The 23939-nt window shown below is 51.7% G+C and overlaps 1 protein-coding gene across 2 annotated transcripts in view; it reads right to left on the bottom strand.

Annotated features, from left to right (window-relative positions):
* PDE9A (phosphodiesterase 9A) overlaps nt 1-23939 on the bottom strand; it is an 87254-nt gene that overhangs the window by 23885 nt on the left and 39430 nt on the right. For both annotated transcript variants that reach the window (XM_084873643.1, XM_084873642.1), the window contains exons 5-6: nt 7431-7485; nt 6142-6212 (exon numbers count right to left, since the gene is read on the bottom strand). In XM_084873643.1, coding sequence (XP_084729769.1) covers nt 6142-6212; nt 7431-7485 — 126 coding nt within the window. The remainder of the gene's footprint in view (nt 1-6141; nt 6213-7430; nt 7486-23939) is intronic.

The following is a 23939-nucleotide window of genomic DNA, read 5'->3' as shown; positions in this document are numbered from 1 at the left end:
GCGCTGGGCTCCAGGGCACGCGTGGGGAGAACGCTCCCAGGGCAGCGCCCGGGCAGCGGGCGGGAACCATCCCCTCCTGGGCTGGCTTCTAACCATTCCCAGGGTCAGGGGCCAACGGGGCAAGGCTGTGTGAAAACACTACTTCCTCTGCCCAGCGTGACCAGCATCTGGAGGGTCTGACACTCAGCTCTGGCCCTGGCTTCTGGGCCACGCCTGGGAATCTCCCGCTTCAACCAGGACATGGGATCAAAGTCAGGGAAAGCCACGGCTCTCTTCCTAGAAAAGGCACCTGGGTGTACACCCTTCCTGGTCTGCATTTGGACAGGGTGCCGTGGGGAGGAGGAGCCTGCGTGCAGAGGCCGCAGGGCAGCTGCGCCCGGCCAGCCAGGGACCGTGGTTACACTCGTGATGCTTCAAACATCGTTTCATACACAATGACAGGTGATCACTGCAGAAAACACCAATACGGTGCATCTCAAAAAATATTTAAAAATTTATCTACCATCTTACTGGGGCAAAAAAACAACCCATTTCGTATTATACATATTGGCATGTATCCTCCCATGCATTTCTCCCCCTGCCCCCTTGCATTCTGTCTACTCTTAATTTTAAAAAGATGGACTTGGGATCACGCTGTTTGCTCTGTTTTCCCACTGGCTTTCCCCCCATTATCAGTGGCAGCCGCATCCCAGCTCATGGAGTTTGGTGGGTACATCACGTTTGCATCCACACGGGAGTGGACAGAGACCAGTTTAGAAAGCCTAGCCACGTATTGGGGGGTGATGTTAAAACTAAGCCTTGGGGGCCACACAGTATCATATTACCACTTTGAATCCCGCTGCGTCATGGCAATCACCTTTACGAAGCAAGAGCCTGGTTGCCACGGAAATGGATGGTGAGTCACCAGATGGCAAGAGCCGTGCATTCATCAGTGGGAGGGAACAGCGCCGTCTCAGCCCGCCCGCCCCGCGTTCCGGCTACAGAGCCGAACGTGGGCCGGATGGTGACAGAGCGCGAGGCAGGCTCGACACTAGCAGACGGGGGCCGAGTCCCAGGCCTTTCCCAGACCAGGGCTGCTTCTGGGAGATGGCACAGCCCACCTGCTGGAGCCCTCTGGTTCTCTCCCCTCCCAGCCCTGCCTGCCCCTGCCTGAGGGGGAGGAGGCCCCTCGGGGAGCTGGGGCCGCCCCTGTGAAGAGTCCTACGCAGACTCGGGGAGACTCCAACTGAGACTGGACGTCCGTTTCCTATGTGCGGCCCCACTCGCCCATCTCGAACGTTAAACTCAGGCGGGCGCAGGCCAGAAACTCAGACTGAAGCGGAGGTGCCCAGACCCCCTCCGCATCAGCTCCTGCCCCTCAGCAGGCCCTGCCGGGCAGGTGGACTCCTGGGGCCCCTGGACGCCTGGCGGTCCTCATGGGACTTTAGGTGTGTCCGGCGGGGAGGTCCCAGGCCACTGAGAGAGAACCTCGCAGGACGGTTTTCTCAGAGGGACACCAGCTCTGGGGCTCAGCCGGCAGGGGCAGCAGATCGGGCCCGGCGGCAGCTCTGCTCCGGGCTGGCCCCCTCCCAGGGCCTGTGGGAGAGGCATGTGTGCGTGTGTGTGTGTGTGTGCACGTGTGTATGTGTGTGTGTGAGTGCGTGTGAGTGTGTGTGAGTGTATGTGTGCGTGTGTGTATGTGTACATGTGCACGTGCGCACGTGTGTGTGTGTGTGAGAGAGTGTGTGTGAATGTGTGTGAGTGTGTGTATGTGTGTGTGAGTGTGTGCGTGCGTGTGTGTGTGTGTGAGATAGAGAGTGTGTGTGTGTGTGAGTGTGTGTGTGTGTGTGTGAGTGTGTGTGAGTGTGTGTGTGTGTGTGTGTGTGGCCCCCTTCAGCTGCAGAGCTGGTTAAAGCTGTTTAAAGACATGTGAACCGTTTCAACACTTCCTCCAAGGACTTCGGTAAAGAATTCACATAAAGCTCATTTCCTGGCTGACAAGGAGAAGAGCCAGGTTTGGCTTCAGCTTCGATTCTCCTCTATTGTTTACATGACCCACGGGGCCAGCTGTCCCTGTGGTTTGGGGTTTTGGTCCAGGCCCTGTGCCCATCCTCAGGGACCCTGGTGCAGGGACCCCCTCCCTCCAGGCCCCCCGGCCCACACAGTGGCCCACAAACAAGGAAGGAAGCGAAACCCTTGCAATGCTTCATCGCTGACCAGGAAGTGATCGAGGACCTGGGTGTCCTTTGTTTACAAATAATCTCTAAGTTGAGAGGGACCCCAGACTCCTTGAGGAAGGCAAACATTGTACACAAAAAGGAAGAAAAACTCTTAAAGTGAATTAAGGAAATGGGGAGACTTACATTTGATGGAGAAAAATGTTATGTTTGGAAGGTGAAAAAAAAAAAAAGCAGGAAATTCCACTGAAAACAAGTCAAACAATGCAATGTGGCCTACAGATGGCCGACGCTGGCTGGCCGCCTGCTCGCGCTCCAGACGGAAAACAGCTCACAAGGACCAGAGAAAGTGTGTGTGCATGTGACCACGCTGCACGGATGGGTGTGTGCCTGTGCATGTGTATACACATCTGCGCGCTTATATGCATGTGCATACGGGGGATTATGCATGCGAGTGCATGTGGGTATGTCTGTGCATCTGTGTGTGTGTGTGTGTGTGTGTGTGTGTGTGTGTGTGTGTGAGAAAGAGAGAGTCATGTTCCTGGCAGCCTTCCCAGCCCAGCGGCCCAGGCCAGCTGAATGGCTGGGCCAGGACTGCCCTTTTGAATAGCCAGGATGACCTTTGCACAAGTGATCTGCACGAGAGGTCCAGCCGCAGGACCCCTCTCCTCAGAGGCCCCCCTTTCCCTTTCCAGGGTGCCTGCCACGTCCTTGGGGTGAGGCACTGCTGTCTGCGGGAGGCTCTGTGGAACGCATACCCCCTGAGGATTAGCGCAGGCATGGCATCCCTGCCCCTCAGTGTGGGGGCAGAGGCTGCTGGAGGCTGGGAGGGTGGCAGCCAGAAGCACCAGGAGAGGGCCAGCCCAAAGCCAAGGACATCGTGGCCACCTCCTGGGGTGCCAGCCCGCAGGCCACGTTCCTGATGCGAGGCGGGCAGCCAGGAGCTGGGGGAGCTGGGGGCTGGTGGGAGCAGAGACTCCAGTGTGGCTGTGGGGACCCACTGCCGAACCCACAATTCTTAGGCCATTTCCCACTGCCCTCCCTACTCCTGAGAGAGGGCGGCTCCCTCCATCCTGTTCCTGCATCCTGGGTCTTGGTGCTGGAAGTTAGCACAGCCAGTAAACACACCAGGGATTTCGGCTGATGCAGCGGGCCTGAGCGTGGAGGGCGAAGGCATGATGCTTCTTGTAGATCTTCATGGGAATTTGCAGGTTTCTGTGGTTTACCTGCAGGGAGATGTCTTCCTGCCAACCAGCAAGCCAGTTCTAGAGAATTCTGGGCCTCAGACAGGCCAGGGAAGACGGTCCTCTGGGCTGCTTCCTCTGACGGTCCTTCGTTCACATGGCACTTAAATGGCCTGATCGTTGTCCCAGACGCTTTGGGATTTGGGAGCTTCCCCCAAATCCTTTCGAAAATGCCCCTTTCCACCCTGGATGGTGTTGCTCAGTGGTTACAGCATTGGGCCAAAGATTGTGGGATCTTGGGTTTGATCCTCGGCCTCAGATCGGAGGCCAGACGCTGGAAGCCACCCAAGTTGAGGTCAACGTAGATCTCTGTAGGGGTTTTCAAAATTCCTTTGTGGTCTCTTCACCTTGCCTGTTTGCAAGTAACGGTGGGCAGTGGGCGCTGGAGCTGGCTCCCGTGTGGGGAGGGGGAGATGGGTGAGGGCAGGAGGCAGAGCAGGAGGCACCGCTGCCCTGGACATTGGCGTGCCCGGTGGTGACTGCTCTCCCCTCTGTCCATGTAGACGGGGACTCAGCAGCAAACACTCATTTCTGTTCTTTGGCTGAACCCTCCCATGTTCGCAGAGCTCCCGCCTCTTCGGGGCTGGGTAGGAAGCTGAGCTTGCCTCCCGTCGCAGAGGACGGAAACGCCCACGGCTCACTGCAGTGGCTTACATCCCCAAGATGTGCTCACATCCAAATCCTGGGACCTGTGAGTGGGATCTTATCTAGAAAAAGGCTCTTGGCAGATTCCTCCAGGTGAGGGCATCTTGGAGTAGGGTGGGTCCTACAGCCAAGGACAGGTGTCTGTGTAAGAGACAGGCAGAGGGGGTGCGAGCCACAGAGACACCGAGGAGAGAGGCCTGTGGAGATAGTTTGGTGAAGATCGTTTGGAGGGATGTGGCCACAAGCCAAGGCTGGCTGGCAGCCGCCGGAAGCCGGAGGAGGCCTGGAACAGATCCTCCCTCAGCCTCTAGCAGGAACCGACCCCCGAGGCTTGACTTTGGCCTCCAGAACCATGGGAGGATTCTTTTTTTGTGGCTTAAGCCTCCTTTGTGTGGTACGTTGTCATGGCAGCCACAGGAGACTAATGCACGTTGCCTGGCCTCTCCTACAGCAAGGGTGTGGGCACATGGTCCCCTCTGCCCAGAACCTGAACCCTCAGCCGGCACATGGAGAAGCAGCTTGACGTCTGCAGCAGTGGCCAGGGGTTCTGACACGCAGCTCAGCATCCTCACGGAGTCCGCTGTGCTGGGATTCCGGCTCCCCTTCTTGCTGCACAGCCCAGCCCTATTCCCGGGCCCTCCCAGTGACCACGGGAGCTCCTCCAAATCCTTTTATCCTTTGAAAAAAGCCCCTTTTCACCCTGGCTGGTATGGCTCAGTGGTTAAAGCGTTGAGCCAAAGATTGCAGGATCTCGGGTTTGATCCTTGGTCAGGGGCATGAACCTGGATTGCAGGTTCAATCCCCGGCCCGGTCAGGGCAACCGTGCATGCAGGAGGCAACCAATGGATCACGCATCAAAGTTTCTCTCTCTCTGCCCCCCTCCCTCCCTTCCACTTTCTCTAAAATATCCTCATAGGAGAATTTGAAAGAAAGGAAGGAAGAAAGAAAGAAAGAAAGGAAGGAAGGAAGGAAGACCCCCTTTTCTGTTCAATGCAGCCACAACCGGTGTTGGTGGCCAGCAAGCTTGGCTGCTGACAACCTGCTTCCTAAGCTACATTTTCAGGTGCCCTCCCCTCCCTCCCCCCAGTGGGCGCCCAGCCGGGCGTGGAGGAAGGTGCTATGTCACAGGCAGCGAGAGCAGCCCCGCCGGGCGCCGGTGCTGGTCCCTGGCTTATTTACTTCTCTCATTTGCTGAGCGCATTTGAGCAAATCACTTCTCTCTCGGCGGCTCTTCAATGGGGAAAATAAAACCGCTCTGCGGCTCCGATGGTGGATGTCATTGCTCTCAGAGATGTCACCGCCCTTGGAGAAGGATGGCTGTGTGAATCATGCTCCCGGTCCTTAGGCGAACTGGCTTTTCCGTGCTCCCGAATGGCCTTTCTCCAGAACACCCGAGCGATTCGCGCGAGGTAATAATGGAAGGTGCCATCCAGCCCGGGCCGGCCGACATGGATCAGCCGGGCGGTGTCCGGGGCCCCGCGGCCCCGCCGGCCTCCGCTCTGGGCTTGTTTAGTCACCCTGGAAGCTGATAGATAAGGTGCCTGGAGCTGCTGCCCTTTGCCTTGACTTTGACGGAGAGCCTTCCTTCAGCGGGGCACGTGGGTCCCAGCGCAGCCCCTCACTTACTAAGGATGAGGGCGCACAAGCCGCTCCACTTGAAGTTGCATTCCTGCAGGATTCTACAATAGCAGCGTGCCCCCCCAATCCCCCCAGCTCAGGACTGGAACCGGCCCTCCCCGCTCCCAGTAGGTTCCTGCTCTCCTTGCAGGGACAGTGGACACATTCCCCCCAAACTGTGAGACCACGGAGCGTGGGTCTGCGTGTCCTCCCTCACGTAGGTGTGCAATCAGCAGAAGCTCCGGTCCAGAGGCCCCCTGCTCTCCCCGGTGCTCCGCGTTCCTTCCTCGCTGCCCTGGCAGCATGCGGCCGTGCACTTGTTACATCTAAAGCGCATGGGTCGGTCACTGCCCCAGCCTTTGCTGACACTGACACTGAGGCATCTCCCGGAGAGAAGACCTCGCGCGTCCCTGCCCCTCCCCCCTGGTTTACGAGCCCAAAGGACACCCGAGCGACAGGGAAACCGAGGCTGCACTCACATTCCACGCGTTTCTCGAGCACCGCCAAGTGATTTGCGACTTCAGCTTTGAGTTCGTTGATTTTAAATGCTCTAGGAATGAAAAAACAAAACAAAACAAAGAGAAAGCCATAAGCCGTACGATTCTCATGTTAAAACGGGCTCGGCAAGCAGCTGTGGAATCACAGGCAGGGGAGGTGTGCAGGGGGCAGGTGCGGGGGGCGGGCACGAAGATGCCAGGAGGTGCTTAAGGAAGTAGCACCGTCTGGGGGTGCAGGGAGGAAAGAGAGGCTCTCAGACTATCTGGAGGTGTCTGCCCAGTGGGACCCAGAGCGGCTCCATGCCAGGGGGGATGTTTCCTTCCACAGCTGGGAGTGGGCCCGTGCTCCCAGGATTGCTCTGCCCGCCCCTCCCCCTGGGCACACACCCCTCCCCCTGGGCACACACCACCTCAGGGCACCTGGGTGCCCTCTCCAGGCTCCAACCCAGTCAGTCAAACAACTCTTGGGCTTCAAAAAAGTACCACCCAGCCCAGACAGAGAGGCTTCGTGGTTGAACATCGATCTATGAACCAGGAGGCCATGGGTTCGATTCCTGGTCTGGTCGGGGCACATGCCTAGGTTTTGGGCTCAATCCCCAATAGGGGGCATGCAGCAGGCAGCCGATCGATGATTCTCTTTCATCATTAATGTTTCTCTCTCTCTCTCCTCTCTCTTCCTCTCTAAAATCAATAAAAATATATTTTTTTAAAAAGAAAGTATCACCCGTATGGCCTCTCCCCATTTGCATTCCCCTCGGTGGACTAGACTGGAAAGGTCAGTAATATTTTTATTACTGATTTCAGAGAGGAAGGGAGAGAGAGAGAAACATCAATGATGACAGAGAATCATTGACTGGCTGCCTCTTGCACACCCCCTACTAGAGATTGAACCCGCAACCCAGGCATGTGCCCTTGACCAGGATCCAACCCGGGACCTTTCAGTCCACAGGCTGATGCTCTATCCACTGAGCCAACCAGCCAGGGCAGAAAGCCCATTTTAAAATGGTCCCGCTGCTTGTAGCCTGGACTCCGAGTCCCGGAAGAGCCCGTCGAGAAAAATCTCGGCAACGTGGGCTCTCCTTCTCACTCGGTCTTGGGCAGAAGGCCTTTGCTATAAGTGTTTCCTGGACCCCACCCGACGGGCTGAGTACAGAAGTCGCCGAGCTGGGAGGGCCGCTCCTCCAGGCAAGAGTCTGCGGCCGAGCCGGGCTGCCCCCGCCACTGAGAGAACACGCACACATCTCCGGAGGACCCGGCTCTGAAGTCTGTACCTCGAGAACTGCTCTGCAACCTGGGTCAGCATGCTCTGGATCAATTCTTCTTTCTCTGCGGAGCCGAAGAGAAAGACAGATGGAAAAAGGAAGGGGTGTGCGGGCCAGCCCGGCCTGACCCAGCTGCCGGGGGCACGTGGCCCGGATGCCGGGGCGAGGAGCTAGCTGCCTTACCTGGATGGAAGCTCTGACCCCCCGTCAGCACTCCTGGACCTCTCCTGTCCGCCTCCAAATGCTCTTTCCCCCCAGACTGCTCCAGGCCTCCAGCCTGTCTTTTAATGCCTCTCGGCGGAGTGGCCCTCCCATCCTAAACTGGCTATAAAAGCAGGCGGGACTGGGTCTCTAACGAGGGGATGTTTTCACGGAGTTCCCGGGCTCGTTTTATGAGGGCAATTACCATGACAGAGTGGGTTCAAGGCATACTTCAAGTGCAAAACACGGTGTTCTCCGGGTCAGTCCTGAGAGCGGAAGCAGGCGAAGCCTGTCCCTTTGTTGCCTGGCACGCAACCCTGGCTGGGCGGCTGGATTGCAGGGCACAGGCCCGGGCTGAACATGACCTGCCTGCTTTCCTGTTTCCTGCCTGGCCCATGTGGGTACCTCTCGGGAAGGTGTAGATGCCCACAGAGCTGTGTCTCCCAGCAGTCTATGCTCATGGACAGGGAGCGATCGCTGCTTGGCTGCAGCTGCCCATCAGGTCACGCCCCTACACACGGAGAGCCTATGTGAGGCTTAATGTGACTTCATGTCATCTGTATGGACTCTGTGCCTAACCCTTCACTGAAATCAAAAAATCCCAATCATCGCCTGGCCAGCGTGGCTCAGTGGTTGAGCGCTGATCTATGAACAAGGAGGTCTCGGTTCAATTCCCGGTCAGGGCATGTGCCCGGGTTGCCGGCTTGATTCCACGGTAGAGGGAGTGTAGGAGGCAGCGGATCCATGATCCTCTCAATTCTCTCTCATCATGGATGTTTCTCTCTCTCTCTCTCCTTCACCATTCCTCTCTAAAACAACAAAGGAAAGAAAGAAAAAAGATCTAACTGGGCAATGGGGTTCCAAAGCTGGAAGTGCTCAGTTGCTCTGACCTGGTGTCTCCATTTCCAGGAAACACTCATGTCTGTGCACAGAGCTGCCGCCAGTGCTATTTCACACGGGGAAAGCTGTAACTGTCTCTGTGTCTATCAAATGATCATTAAATACATGATGACACAGCCATACCGTGGGATCCCATTCTGTCATTAGAAATAACATCTTGGGAAATGTTCATGTCTACTGTTAAAGAAAAAGAAAAAAAAAGATTGTAAAACAGTATGATCCCATATTTGGAAACATTGGGAGGATACAGTTTGAAATAATAACGGTAGTTATTTTTTGGTTGTAAGACTTTATGTAAATGTTATTTTCTTATTTTTGCTTCTCTGTAGCTTATTCATTTAGATAATAAGCATATGTTTATTTCATTTAAAAAATTAAAAGAAAAAAACCAATCTAAATTAACCCCTGAGAACACATCCCTTTACCTGCCTAATGAAAGGGTAGATCAGGAGACCAAAGGTTCCCTCTGGTGTAACTATGTCTTTTTTTTTTTAATATATATATATTTTATTGATTTTAGATAGTTAGAAACATTGATGAGAGAGAATCATCGACCAGCTGCCTCCTGCACACCCCCTACCGGGGATGTGCTTGCAACCAATGTACATGCTCTTGACCGGAATCGAACCTGGGATCCTTCAGTCCGCAGACAGATGCTCTATCCACTGAGCCAAACCGGTTTTGGCATAACTATGTTTTGATGTAAAGAAGAAAAGGACATTTTGTTATGTTTCTGGAAACTATATGAATGAAAATGTCAACCAGGAAACTCATAGAGCTGTGTGTTGAGCTGCTGCCCGATCCAAGTCCCTGCGCTTTGGAGGGGTTCACACCCACCAGGGGACAAATGGGTGACTCCATCGATGGGAACCACCAGGGCGAAGGCTTCACAGGCCGCCCTGGTGAATCAGCAGGACTTCAGGTCACTCATCCTGAAACCTTTGTCGAAAGTAATACATCACCTAACCTCCAAGAGTTAATGATCTCAAAGTCTTGAGATAAATTTAGAAGGCCATCAAACCATTGACATTTATAGGCTACTCCACCTAACAATAGTGGGACTCGCGTTCTTTTCGGGTGCCTACCGAGATAGACCACATCCTGGACTGTAAAGAAAACCTCAACAAACTTAAAAAGAACGAAAACCATAGATAGCGTGTTCTCTGGCTACAAGAGAATCCAGCTAGAAATCAGGAAGAGAAATATAGCAGGGAAGCCTCCAACCGGTTGGAAATCAAACAGCACACGTCTAACTAATCCATGGACCAAAGAGGAAGTCTCTGGAGGAATTTAAAAAGGCATCAAGCCAAGTGAAAATGAAAATATAGCACAGTGAAAGGTATCTGTGAGACATAGCAAAGGCAATGCACAGAGGGACATTTATAGCTCCAAATGCTTACCTTAGAAGAGAGGAAAAGTTTCCACTCAATAGTCTAAGGTCCCAAAAAAAGAAAATCCAAATAAACCCACAACAATAGCAGAAGGAAGGAAGGAAATAATAAAGAGCAGACATTAATTAGATGGAAAATGGAAAAACAATGTAGAAAATCAATGAAAGGAAGAGCTGGTTATTTAAAAATATCAGTAAATTGACCTACTTTGAGGAAGACCCACAGAGAAACAGAGAGAAGACATATGGTAGGTCACTAAAATCAGAACGAGAAAGGGAAGATCACTACAGACCCTCCAGACATCTAAAGGATTATAAGGGAACACTATGAACAACTTTCATACACATGCGTTTGACTCCTCAGGTGGCAATGAGCCAATTCCTAGAAAATCACGAGCCACACACTCATCCAATATGAAAGAAGTAATCTGAACAGCCTGTCACTATTGAGGAAATTAAATTTCTAATTAACCCCCTCCCCCCAAGAAATTTTCAGGTACAGATGGTTTTACTAGAGCAGTAGTTCTCAGTCTTTCTAATGCTGTGACCCTTTAATACAATTCTTCATGTTGTGGTGACCCCCAACCATAAAATTATTTTCATTGCTACTTCATAACTGTAATTTTGCTACTGTTAATGAATCGTAATGTAAATATCTGTGTTTTCTGATGGTCTTAGGTGACCCTGCGAGCGGTTCTCAACCTGTGGGTTGTGACAACTTCTTCCAGAAAACAGAAAAGGAGGGGACACGTCTGGATTCACTTTATGAAGCTTGTATTAATTTGATACCAAATCCAAAGACAACCAAAAAGACAATACCGACCAACTTCCCTCATGAATACCAATGTAAAAGCCCTTTAGTTAGCAAATAGAATTCAGCAATATAGAAAAATAATTATACATTGAGATCAAGTGGAGTTTATTTCAGGGATGCAAGGCTGGCTTAATATTAAAAAATCGATGTAATCAACCACATTAACAGGCTAAAGAAGAAAAAATTATACGATCCTATCAATTCATAAAAAGCACTTGAAGAAATTCAACATCTGTTCATGATAAAAGCTTCAGAAAAACAGAAAAAGAGGGGAACTTCAAGTTGATAAAAAAAAAAAATCTGCAAGAAACCTAGAGCTAACATTATATTTAATGATGGTGAAAGACTGAATGCTTTTCCCTGAGGGTGTGACAAAGCAAGGACCTCTCTCATTGCACTTACTCAGCACCGTGCTGGCAGTGCCCGCTGGTGCAACAAGGCAAGACAAGGAAGTGAAAGGCATGCAAATGAGAGGGGAAGAAATATAACCATCCCTGTTTGCTGATGACACAATTGTCTACATAGAAAATTCCACGGGATCTATAAAAACCCTCTTAGGACTAACAAGTGTTTTCAGCAAGGTCACAGGATACAAGACATATACATGCAATCCGTTGTATTTACATATATGACCAATGACCATATGCTGAAATGAAATCACAAGGCCACTTACAAACACGTCAAAAACTTTAGGTAAAAATATAACAAAGCACATGCAGAAAATGCATGCTGGGAACCACAAAATATCCAGGAAAGAAATCACAGAAGATATAAATAAATGAGATCTACCTGGAAGCTTCAACATAGTAGAGATGTCAATTCTCCTCAAATTGATAGACAGGTTTAACACAACTTCTGCCAAAACCTCAGCAGGATTGACTTTTTGTAGAAATAGACAGTATTTTCTAACATTTATATGAAAACAAAAATGAACTAGAATTGCTAAAACAATTTAGAAAAAGAAGATAAAATGAGAGGAATTGCCAATCTAATTTTAGGACTTAATATACAGCTACTATCATCAAGACGGTGTGACATTGGGAAAGATACCGAGGGACAGACACAGAGATCGATGGAACAGAACAGAGAACCCAGGATCCTCGCCACACAAATATGCACAGCTGATTTTGATGGGGGTCACAATGGAAGGGAGTTGGGTGTGGCTCTGAGATGGACCCTGTGGGATGGGACATTCTGTGTCTGGACTGTGTCAGTGCCAACAGCCCGATTGTGGTATCTCAGTGTAGCTTGCAAAGATGTGATCATTGTGGGAAAATGAGTAAAAGCTACAGGGGCTCTGTTCGTATTTTTTCTTACAACTGTGTGCATCTTTAATTATTTTAAAACTAGAGGCCCGGGACACGAATTCATGCACCAGTAGAGTCCCTCGGCCTGGCCTTCGGGATCAAGCTGAAACTGGCTCTTTGACATCCCCCGTAGGGTCCCAGATTGTGAGAAGGTGCAGGCTAGGCTGAGGGACCCCTCAGATGCATGATCGGGGCTGGGGAGAGACACGGGAGGTTGGCCAGCTGGGGAGGGACTGAGGGAGTGCTCCAGAGCGTGTCCGGCCATCTCCCTCAGTCCCAATTGGCCAGACCCCAGAAGCAAGCTAACCTACCAATCAGAGCATCTGCCCCCTGGTGATCAGTGCATGTCATAGGGACTGGTTGACCGGTTGACTGCTCCCTTATACTCAGTGCACTTCATAGGGAGCGGTTGAGTGGTCTTAGCATATCATTAGCATATTATGCTTTGACTGGTTGAATGGTGGAGGGGATGACCAGACACTTAGCATATTAGGCTTTTATTATATAGGATTAAAAGTTTAATGGAGGAAAGAGTCTTATCAACAGGCGCTGCTGAAGCAATTAAACACTCACAGGCAGAAAAATGAGCCACGAACTAACCCTCAACACAGTTTATATAAAAATTAATGCAAAATGGACCACAGATAAAAAATATAAAACTGTAACATTTTAGGGAAAAAAATAGGAGAAAATCTTCAGGATCTTGGGCAATGCAGGGAATTCTTTGATTTGACACCAAAACCACAGTCCATACAAGGAAAAACTGATAAACTGAATTTCATCAACATGGACACTTTTGTTCTGAGAACAATCATGTTAAGATGATGAAGAAACAAGCTCCAGTCTTGGAGAAAATATTTGCAAACCACACAGCTGACAGAGACTTGAATATAGATTATGAACATTACTATCAAAACTCAGCAGTAAAAACCAAAGGATCCAATTTGAAAATGGACAAGAGATGCTGGCACTTTACTGCAGAGCATATACGGACGGAGAATACAGACATGAAAAGATACTGAGCATCTCTCACCATTAGGAAATGCAAATCAAAACCACACAGAGAATCAGTGCACGTTTATCAAAAAGGCTAAAATAAAAAAACAAAACAAAACAGTGACAACACCAAAGGCTGGTGGAGCTGTGGGTCACACACATTGCTGGTGGGAATGTAAAATGGTGCGGCCGTTCTGGGAAAAGGTTTGGCAGCTTCTTAAAAATTCTACAGATGCAACTACCGTATGACTGAGCAATCGGACCCCAAAGCAGAGAAGTGGAATTTTATATTCACACAAAGGCCTGTACATGATGTTCCCAACGGCTTTATTTGTAATAAACTGGGACAGCCCACACGCCCTTCGGTGGGAGGACAGGTAAACAAACGGCAGTCCACCCTGAAACAGCTCGGCAATGAAGAGGCCTGAGCTATCGCAGCCCCCGGGATGCATTTCCGGAGAGTGAAGCCAATGGCAGCTTCCTACCGAAGGACCGCATCCATCGGACACTGTGGAAAGGAGAGATGATGGAAACAGGACACACGGGATTGCCAGGGGATGAGGAGCTGGTGGGAAGGGAAGGAACTTGGTGTGGCCGTACGAGGGCAGCACGAGGAACTGTGGGGTGGAGCACTCTGTGTCCGGCCTGGATCGGTGTCAGCCCGACTGCGGAATCTCACTGTGAAGATGTGACCCGGGCGGGAAAATGAGGAAAGGCTACAGGGCTCTGTATATATATATATTTTTTAACATGTTATTTTGGGCTGACTTGGAAATGCCAGGCTGATAGCAAATTTATTTATTTAAAAAAATATTTTTATTGATTTTTTTACAGAGAGGAAGACAGAGGGACAGAGAGTTAGAAACATCGATGAGAGAGAATCATTGATCAGCTGCACACCCCCTCCTGGGGATGTGCCTGCAACCAAGGTACATGCCCTTGACCGGAATAGAACCTGGGACCTTTCAGTCCTCAGGCCGATGCTCTATCCACTGAGCCTAACCGGTTTCGACTGTATTTTTTCCCCCATTATTTTAACATAAAAAGTAAAAAAAAACTTTTTAGAGAGAGAATAGAAGAAAAGAGTTCAGGAGGGATTTTCCTTTTGACTTTGGTGGGTGTGATCCTTTGAGCATCGTGGGATTTTCATGCCTCAATGCGATTTCCAGCCTCTGTGCACAAGGCCAGCCCCCTCCCCTTCTCTCCCCTCCATGCCCTGAGCCCAGCTCAGGAAATGGAGCCTCCCTCCCACCTGGCTTATTGCAATTCCTGCAGCCGCCACTGCTTCCTCCCAGCGGATTCCAGCACTTCAAAACAAACCGTGACTTAATTTGTGGGAGGACTCTGGCCAGGGCCGCTGTGAGCGCTGCTGGTATGAGCTCTTGTTATTGTTGTGATGACATCACTGTGTGCTGTCAGCTGCAGGGGTTGTCATTACAGTGCGGGGTTCCCGACAGCCACAGGTGTTACCTCACTGAGGCTCCCGACCGCCCTCTCTTCCTCCAGTGACTTCCCTGGTGAATTCCTGCTCCCTGGGGGTAACAGGCCGAGTCTGGGGGTCCCACCTCCAGAGCCCTGTCTGCAATGTCTGGAATGTGCCCCAGAGCCCTGAGCGCCCCAAACCCCTGGACGTAGGGGCCACAGCAGTTTTCAATCACAAGGGGCCAAACCACACACCCTCAGAAAAAAAACCTGACAGGGTATAGGCCTCCCCTCCCCCGACTCTCCCCTGTGCTGCCGCATGGCACGCATTTACAAATCAGTGCACATTCAAGTCATGCGGCTTTGAGAATTTCTTAACAGCTTTCAGGATGACCAGCAATTCAGGGGTGCCCATGACTGGGTCTGTGGGGGTTCCTGTGGGCCTGGACTCTTCGAGGAAATCGGGAGAATAGAAATGAGATGCTGAGAGACGGGACAGCAGCATAGACTCCGGAGGATCCTTACAGATAGAACGCAGCTCAGCAGGGAAAAGGACTAAACTGTCGCCACACACAACCAGCGGGATGGATCGCAATGAGAACCCTGCAACGCGCAAAGGATCCCGGGCCACTTCCGTGTCCTCCAGAGGACACTGCTCCTCGAGCACAGCCGGCCTATTACACAGAGGGTCCTGGCTCCTGGGCACACGGCAGGCCACGAGGCCACCGCTGCAGGCTTCCTGTGGTGGGCGCCTCGGCACCGATGGCTTTAAAGGCAGAAGATTCGGACCATCCAGGGTAGAGGTTTCAGGGGGGTCATCATCGGCCTCTTCAAGCCTGGGCTGCCGTGCAGCCGGTCACCCTTGGACTGACTGCCCTGCATGAGCTGCTGGGTGCTTGTCTGGCCGGCTTCCCGGCTGACAGGCACCGACGGGGAAGTCCTGGGGCTGGTGGAGTATCTCATGTGAGATAAGACTTCCATGGAGGCCCGGGGCAACCTGAGAGGCTGGCGGAGGCCGGGCCCCCGATTTTAGGGCGCTGTGCAAACAGCCCAGCGTCAGGCCACGGATCTGCCCTTTGCGGCCTCAGGACCTGCCCTGGGGAGATGAGATGGACTACCCTCCCCGGGGAGATGCCGGTGGCGCTGCCTCTTGGGGCTCACGGGCAGGATAGAGTCTCGGGGTGGCGGGAGGGGCCGCCTCCCGGCGGTGTTTACTTACGCAGCTGCTCGCAGGCACGGGCGCCCAGGGCAGAGTCTACGAGCCTGCGTTTCCCGATGCCCCGAGGCCAGGCCCCAGCTCCGCCTGGAGCGGCAGCAGACAGTTCGAGGAACCTGCCTCTGCCTCCCCCACCCCTTCCAGGAATTGTTTACTGCCTCACAGAAGCCAGAGTCTCCCCAGCACAAACCCCGTGGACATCTGCTTTCACAGAGCCACAGGGCCACACCGACGGCAATCCCTGCTCTCAACGTTCGCTCACTGTGACACACTCGCCTCGTGGCCCAGCCGCTGCTGAGCGTATCGCTTCATCTGGTGCTGAACAATAACAATAACAATAACAATAACAATAACAATAACAATAGCAATAGCAATAGCAATAACAATAACAATAACAATAACAATAACAATAACAACAGCCCTTTGCACACTGAGCGGGCTGGGATGCCTCCCTGGACAATAGCATGCAGACCTGGCCCTCGCCACCGCTGGCCCCGAGCCCGCGCACGGAGGGAAGACGCACCGGTGTCAGCACGGGCATTTGGATCCCATGCCTTTGAGTCCCCAGTGGTGCCATGAACAAGACCTGCAGGCGTGCGTGAGGTGCCTTGACGTTCACCACTGGCCCCGTCTCCCTTGCTACGAGGGCCGCTGTGGCCCACACCGCGTCACTAGGATGTGCTGAGCGAGCTGTTTCACCTCATCATTCTCACCCCAAGCAGTGGAGCGAGCTGCTGAGCATTCTCCAGGAAGCATGCATGCAACAGACATGCTCCCAAGGCCTCCAAACCAAAACACTGCCGCCCCTCAGGGGGGGCGTCTTATGTTGCAGGACAGAAAGCAACCCGCATTGTGTGGCTCCAAAGAGACAGGCTCCCCTGAATTCCTGATTCGGGGGGAAGGGGGTGAATTCTTTCCATTCTTTCCAGGGCTCTGCCTAGGAGGGGGTGGTCACTCCCCGTTTGCCTCTCTCCACTCCTTCTTGGGGTGTCACTGCCCGCTCCCAGGGAAGCAGGAGGGTGCGCTCACCTGTCCCGTTCCTGCTCTCCCGGCCCCGCCAGCCGCTGGAGGACGTCCTGGCCCCGGGAGCGGTCATTGGCAGCTCACTGTTTATGAACGCCATAAACTAGGCGTGCAGATCGGGGAAGGTTCCTTTATAACCCGGGAGCACAATAAAGTTATATGGTCAACAGGGACCTCTCCTCACCTCTTAAAGGCACAGGAGCCCTTTCCGTGGCCTGCCCTTCCGAGAAATCACTCGTGTTTATCAGCAGCCCAGGGTTCGGATGTCCCAGATGGCTTGCGGTGTGACTCTGGCCAGAGACTGTGTCATTCCGACGACACAGAGAAAGCACGGCAGATGGAAGGGGCCTGAGGAGCAGGTTTGGAAATATGGGGGATGTTTCACCCCGACCTGGGCTGCTCCTCCTGGGAGAGGGGACCTCATGCTCTGCACAGTTTCAGCTGGACTTCCAAAGTCTGGGTGCAATGCTCCCCACGCCCTCCGCTCCCCCAGGCTGTGGGCAAGCGGAAGAATGCCTGGAAGGGGCGCAGCCTCTGGGACAGCGCCATTTCCTCTCCTGTGGTACAGACTGTGACGGCCACACCATCTTTATTGGGCCTTTCTGTGCCAGGCCTGTTCTTAGTGATTTGCATACTTTATCACTTAATTCTCCTAATAACCCTACGTGGCTGCGTGATCTAGAGATGAGGCCAAATCACAACACGGCCAAGTCACGTCCCCATTTAGGGCTGCAAAGGCGGGGCAGCGCACTCTTAACCCAAAAAGGTCTTCCACACACACACCTCCCCCCAGCTCTGAACGAGCCCCTCCGCCATGCTCATGAAGCCAGCTTCGAGGGAGAAGGACGTGAGGATGACGTTCTCTGGAGAATGCCCCCCGGTGGATTTGAGCTTGAGGACGAGCAGCTGACGGCGCCCGCTGGCCGGACTTTGCCCGCTCCCTGATAACCGGAGTGATAAGGGACCCGTGGGAAAGTCTAATTGTGGTGAAGTCAAAGGGGGTGAACTCCGGTTCATCATGTCTGGGTTTGGCCATCGCGTCCCATGGCCTCACAAGACTAGTTTCAGGAAGAGCTCCGTCAGGGTAAACTCTGATCCAATAAACGATGATGGTGCCAATGACAGGAGTTCGGCTAAAACCTATGAAAAGACGGGGCCGTTTTTGCAGACCAAAGTTCTCGCTCCATCTGTGTTGCACACAACTGTAGAGGCTGTAGCAAGATGAGCTTAGACACAAACCCTAACATGATTCAGACGTGGACATCGGCAGATGGAGCTTTAATGCCGCAGCTGTAAGCGTGTCCAGGGGGAAGGCAGGGATGACTGCTCCCTCTCATTCCCACTTAATGATCCTGGAGGCTCAACTAGTTCAGCAAGGCGAGGAACAGAAATAAAAACAAAGACTGGGATGCAAGAAGCAAAACTGTCTTCATTATCAGATGATATCATCGTCTCTATGGAAACCCCTAGGAATCTATAAAGTAAGCACCAGAACTAATGAATGAATGTCAGAAGGCACCAGGCCAGCCCACAGAAATGTGTTATATTTGTTATAAACTAGCAGCAAACAAACAGGGAGTTAAATTGAGAGTCCGTTAACAATAACACTAGAAAACAGAAAACGCTGAGGAGCAGATTTCACAAAAGGGAGGCAGGACTCCCTCCCTGGAAGCTGGAGAACTTGGCTGAGTGGAGGGATGTGTCCCGTTCATGGACTGGAAAACTCCATGTTGTTCAGAAATATATTGAATGCAATCCCAATCAGAGTCATTTCATTTAAAAAAAATATTTTTATTGATGTCAGAGCGTGAGAGAGAGAGATAGAAACATCCATGACGAGAGAGAATCATTGCTTGGTTGCCTCCTACACACTCCACACTGGGGATGGAGCCTACAACTTGGGCATGTGCCCTGACCGGGAATCGAGCCATGACCTCCTAATTCATAGGTTGACGCTCAACCACTGAGCCACGCCAGGCCGGGCTTGATCAAAGTCATTTTAGAATCAAGAATTAACTTGTCAATTTATTCTAAATTTTGGAGGGAAAAGGACCCATGGAACCAAAGCAACTGAAAAGGAAGCACATAGGTGGAAGACTACCTGATTTCAAGCCCTAGTGATGAAGCCAGCGTGGCGGAGGTGTCAGCAGACAACTAGTTCAGCGTCACAGAACAGAGTCCACAAAGAAACCCTCACATAGAGAGACACACAATTTTCAGCGAAGGTGGGAAAGGAAAGCCATTTTAACAAGTGGAGCTGAAACAACTGGATAAATGTGCCAGAAAAAAAAGACTGTCAATCCCTACCTCACACCACATATAAAATTAACTTAAAATGGCCCAGCTGGCATGGCTCAGCGCTTGAGCGTCCACCTATGAATCAGGAGGTCATGATTCGATTCCCAGTCAGCGCACATGTTTGGGTTGTGGGCTCGATCCCCATTGTGGGGTGTGCAGGAGGCAGCTGATCAATGATCCTCTCTCATTGATATTACTTTCTCTCTCCTTCTCCCTTTCTCTCTGAAATCAATAACATTAAAAAAAAATTAAGATGAATCGAAGATGACAATATAGCAGCTATAAGTCTAAATCTCCTAAAAATTGATCTTCATGACCCAAGAGTAGAAAAGGGATCTAAGAGAAGACACAGAAAATACAAAACAAAAGAGAAATTTGTTAAATTAGGCTTCATCAAATTAAAAACTCCAGCCAGTGTCCTCATTAAGAAAATGAAAAAGGTATGTCACAAACTGAGAAACACGTTTGCCAAACATATACCTGACCAATGAGCTATATCCAAAATATTCAGAATTTCCTACAAACCAGTGATAAAAAGGCACTCCAAGCCACTTTAAACAACGAGCAAAATACTGAGAGCAGACACTTCCCACAGTGGGATATTCGAGTAGCCAGTAAGCACCTTACAATCAGGCTGAACAATCAGCTATCCAAAGAGACACACTCTGGGCCATCATGAAGCATTGCTCTGTGCCTACTTAAACGTCTCAAATGAAAACCACCGAGCATGCCTGGTGCTGCGCTGGCCGGGGGACCACTGGTCACCCACACACTGCTGGCGGGCGGTGGGACGGGACGTCCCTCGGGGGACGGTGTGGCAGTTCCCTATGAAGTGAAACACACTTGTCACCGGAACCAGCGGCATCCCTCTTGATGTGCCACCCAGGATCACGGACATGTCTGCAATGAGACTTGTGCAATGCGTCAGGTGGCTTAACCCCAACCTGGAAATGACCCCAGTGTCCATCACCAGGAGGGTTTAAGAATCAGCTGTGGATCTTCACACGATGGTGTACGACTCAGCAACACAAAAGTTAATGAGCAAATGCTCGCGTCTTAAAGACCTGATGCTTAAAAACCTGAAGTGGAGGAAGCCGTTCACAGAGGATGAAACTCACGAAATGAGGAGGAGGAAGGCCCCTGTGGGGGTGGTGTGAGCAGGCTGGAGAAGAGTGGCACCAGAAACTATTCTGGGTGATGGGAATGCCTTTTGTCTTGACTGGGGCCCAGTTACAGGCATGTGTGCATGTAAAAAATATTATATATTAAAAAATTTTTCTTTTTTAAAAATATACTTTACTGATTTTTTTTTTACATAGAGGAAAGAAGAGGGATAGAGAGTTAGAAACATCAATGAGAGAAACATCGATCAGCTCCCTCTTGCACACCCCCCATTGGGGATGTGCCCACAACCAAGGTACATGCCCTTGACTGGAATGGAACCCGGGACCCCTCAGTCCACAGGCCGACGCTGTATCCACTGAGCCAAAACAGTCAGGGCTATATTTAAAATTTTTTCATTGATTTCAGAGAGGAAGGGAGAGATACAGAGATAGAAACATCAGTGATGAGAGAGAATCATTGATCGGCTGCCTCCTGCACACCCCCTACTGAAGACTGAGCCAGCAACTGGGGCATGTGCCCTGACCGGGAATCGAACGGTGACATCCTGGTTCATAGGTCCATGCTCAACCACGGAGCCACACTGGCCAGGCCAGGCATATGTGCTTTTATTGGAGCCCGTCAACCTGGGCATTTCACGTCTGTTGTCTCACCGCGCAGTTACGCGGGACATGGACGTGTGTGGGTTCTGCTGGTCCCGGGAAGGCCCGGAGGCAGGGACCGTGAGGTGCTTGCAGTGCTGGCAGAGGTCACCGTCTTTACTACATGGGGTTCTACATCCATGACCCCTGGACCCGGTGTTAGTGTTGGCCACCACGCTTGTGGCGCTGAGGGTCTGCGTGGTGCTGTCTTTGCCCAGGAGACCACCGCGGTGGCGGGGCACGGACCACAAGCCCAGGAAGCGGCAGGAAACAGAAGCGGAGCGAGCGCTCCGGGCAGGGCAGGAGCGTGGTGAGTGTTCATTTCATACACTGCGCTCTTGTTGTTTAAAAAATAATGCAAATCAGGATGACTAAGGCTGTGATTCTAAAGCTGTTTGCAATGAAATTGCACTAAAAATAGAAGATGTTATTAAGAAGCTGTATTATGTCTCACAAACAACATGTGTGTGCGCTCAGATTTCAAGCAGCATCTTCCTGTGCGAGTGAGAATGGAGCCAGCAGTGTTAGCTGCAGGAGGCATTCCGCCGGTTCTGTGAAGACCCAGCAGGTCCGGAGAGACAGAACTACTAGCCACTCAACAATGCCCTCTAGGCCATTTAAAAAGACAGCCGCCATGTACGGAGCACTCCCTGGGGGGGGGGGGGGGGGGCAGGCACAGTGCTAAGCATTTTGCATAAATTACTGCATTCATCCTCTTAGGAACCACGGAGGCGTGTATCCCAATTGCTATTCTGCGGGGGAAATGGAGGCGCAGTGGGGTTGGGAGCTTTCCCGGGGCCATTTCACCCACTGACAAGCGAGGAGGGCAGAGGGACGGCCCTTTGTTCTTAACCTCCCCTCCCCCTCCCCCCCCCAGGTTGGGTCCCTCAAAAGCTGAGTGGAGACAGGAGCTGGGTGCAGGAAGTGTATTTGGAGGGGTCCCAGGAGACCCTTGGAGGACACAGGGATTGAGACAAAGAAGGAAGGACAGCCCGTTAGGAGGGGTCAGTGAGAGGGTCACCCCAGAGGCAGCTGCCATTCATGGCTCCGGATCCCTTTGAGCAACTGACACGGGAGAACACACTGTCCCCCCCGGGGGCCAGGGAGAGATCAGCTCCCTCTGTCGCCGGGAGGACGGTCCTGGGCGGAGGCAGAGAGGAAGCCACAGACAGGCTGGACTCATCCTGGCTCTTTACTGTCCTTCACTCAAAACCTCATGCTGAAACCGGTTTGGCTCAGTGGTGGAGCGTTGGCCTGCGGACTGAAAGGTTCCAGGTTCGATTCCGGTCAAGGGCATGTATCTTGGATGTGGGCACATCCCCAGTGGGGGGTGTGCAAGAGGCAGCTGATCGATGATTCTCTCATCGATGTTTCTAACTCTCTATCTCTCTCCTTTCCTCTCTGTAAAAAATCAATAAAATATATTTAAAAAAAACACCAAAAAACAACCTCATGCTGCTGAGATATTCATATGGCGCTCTGAGCTCTGCAGTGCAGTTTGTTAGCAAACCTTGGGGGCTCCTAAGATCCCGGGTTTGGGAGGGGCTGAAACCCCCAGTCCACTGTCCCCCTCCTCGCTCAGCCACCTGCTGGGCACCCCATGAGGACGTAAAAACCCAGCCCTTCACCCCATGTCCTGTGGGAGGCAGAGCTCCGATCTCAAGACAGCCAGTCCCATCCACACTGGCTCTGGCTTTTGTTAAGTTCCTTCCCCGAAGGAGCCTCCGCTCCATCTCTCATTGGTGCTTAGTTGGGCTCCTAAGTTACACAGAATCCCCGATATTCTTCCTCCACCGACAGTCACGTGACTCTCTGAGCATGGGCTTCCTTCCCCACGCTCATCTCTGTCGCATCCACCCCTCACTCAGGGCTTCCTTGTCCCTGGTCCTGTGTCTGGATGGCGTCAGGTAGCCAATGTCCTTCTCCCTTCTCCTGGATTCTGTCCATGAGTCTCAGGGCTCCATCCTTAGACCCTCCTGCTCCCTCCTTCCCTCCTTGGGGAGCTCATCTCGCCCACGGCCACAAACATGTCACTCCTCACGTCACATCCCTCTCTGAGGGGGAGCTCCAGGCGCCTCTCAAGGAATCTACTCAACACTGATGTCCGGCAGCCACACCACACCCAACGCACCCAACACTGAGCTCCTCTCTCCGCCCTGTACCTGGGCCCCCTCAGCTTCCATCCTTTCAGAGGCTCAGGCGGCTTCTTGGACCTCTTCCCTTCCTATCCCACGTCCATTCGGGAAATCACCCGACCCTTCCTTCAGAACATGCCAGGATCTGACCACTCACAACCCCCACATGTCTCCTCCTCCTAATGCAGTGGCCTCTGCATGGACCTCCAGGGTCCCACGTGATCTGTCCCCAACATCCCTCAACCTCATATTCAAATGTCTGAGCTCCACGTACCCCGAGTGGAGAATGCTCGGTGGCCAGCCTGGAGTCAGTGAGGACTGCAGAGGGACCACGCCTTAGCAGTAGGACTGAACTGTGCCTGGAGCAAGGGTCCTTTGTCATCGTCCTAGCAAACCTTAAAAACCATCTCAAAGGCACCAGACTGACTTACACGTAACTTAACTGCCTGCCCGCCAGAGCCCACGCTGCTTAAGGAGAGAACCAAAGTCCAGAGATCAACAATATAACCAAAAAAATGCAAATGTGGATCTATGCAAAGGAATGAAGGGAAAAATGTCACTGACTGCAGAGAGCAAACAACGGTAACGGCGTATTAAGAGTTCCCGTGGAAACAGGAGTGAAATGAATGTCAAATAGCACAGAGAATGAGGCGGGAGAAAGGAAAGCGCACAGTTGTGAGATTCTCACACTGCTGAGAAGCGGTGTAATATAATTAAAGACTGTGATAAGTTGATAGTACATGTTGTGAAAGCAAGAGCAACCTCAAAGAAATTCAATAAAGAAGCGAAGATCACAAACCGAGAGTGGAGAAAAAAGAATGGAATAAAAAAATGCTCTTTATGCAAAAGATGTAGGAAAAGAGAGAAAAATTTCAAAAGAGATTGAATGAGACAAGTAGAAAATGAGTATCAAGGTAGTAGATTTAAATCCAACCATATCCATAATTACATGTAACGTGAATGGTTTAAGAATGCCTCTTGAAAACTGAAATTGCCAGAATTGATAAAGGCTGCCTGTAAGAAATCCACTTCAAATATAAGGACACAGATATA

Source organism: Pipistrellus hanaki (assembly GCF_964339955.1).
Source record: "Pipistrellus hanaki genome assembly, chromosome: 2".
Lineage (NCBI taxonomy): Eukaryota > Metazoa > Chordata > Mammalia > Chiroptera > Vespertilionidae > Pipistrellus > Pipistrellus hanaki.
The sequence above is the reverse complement of the archived record's forward strand: the minus strand, read 5'-3'. Positions and strand labels throughout refer to the sequence as shown.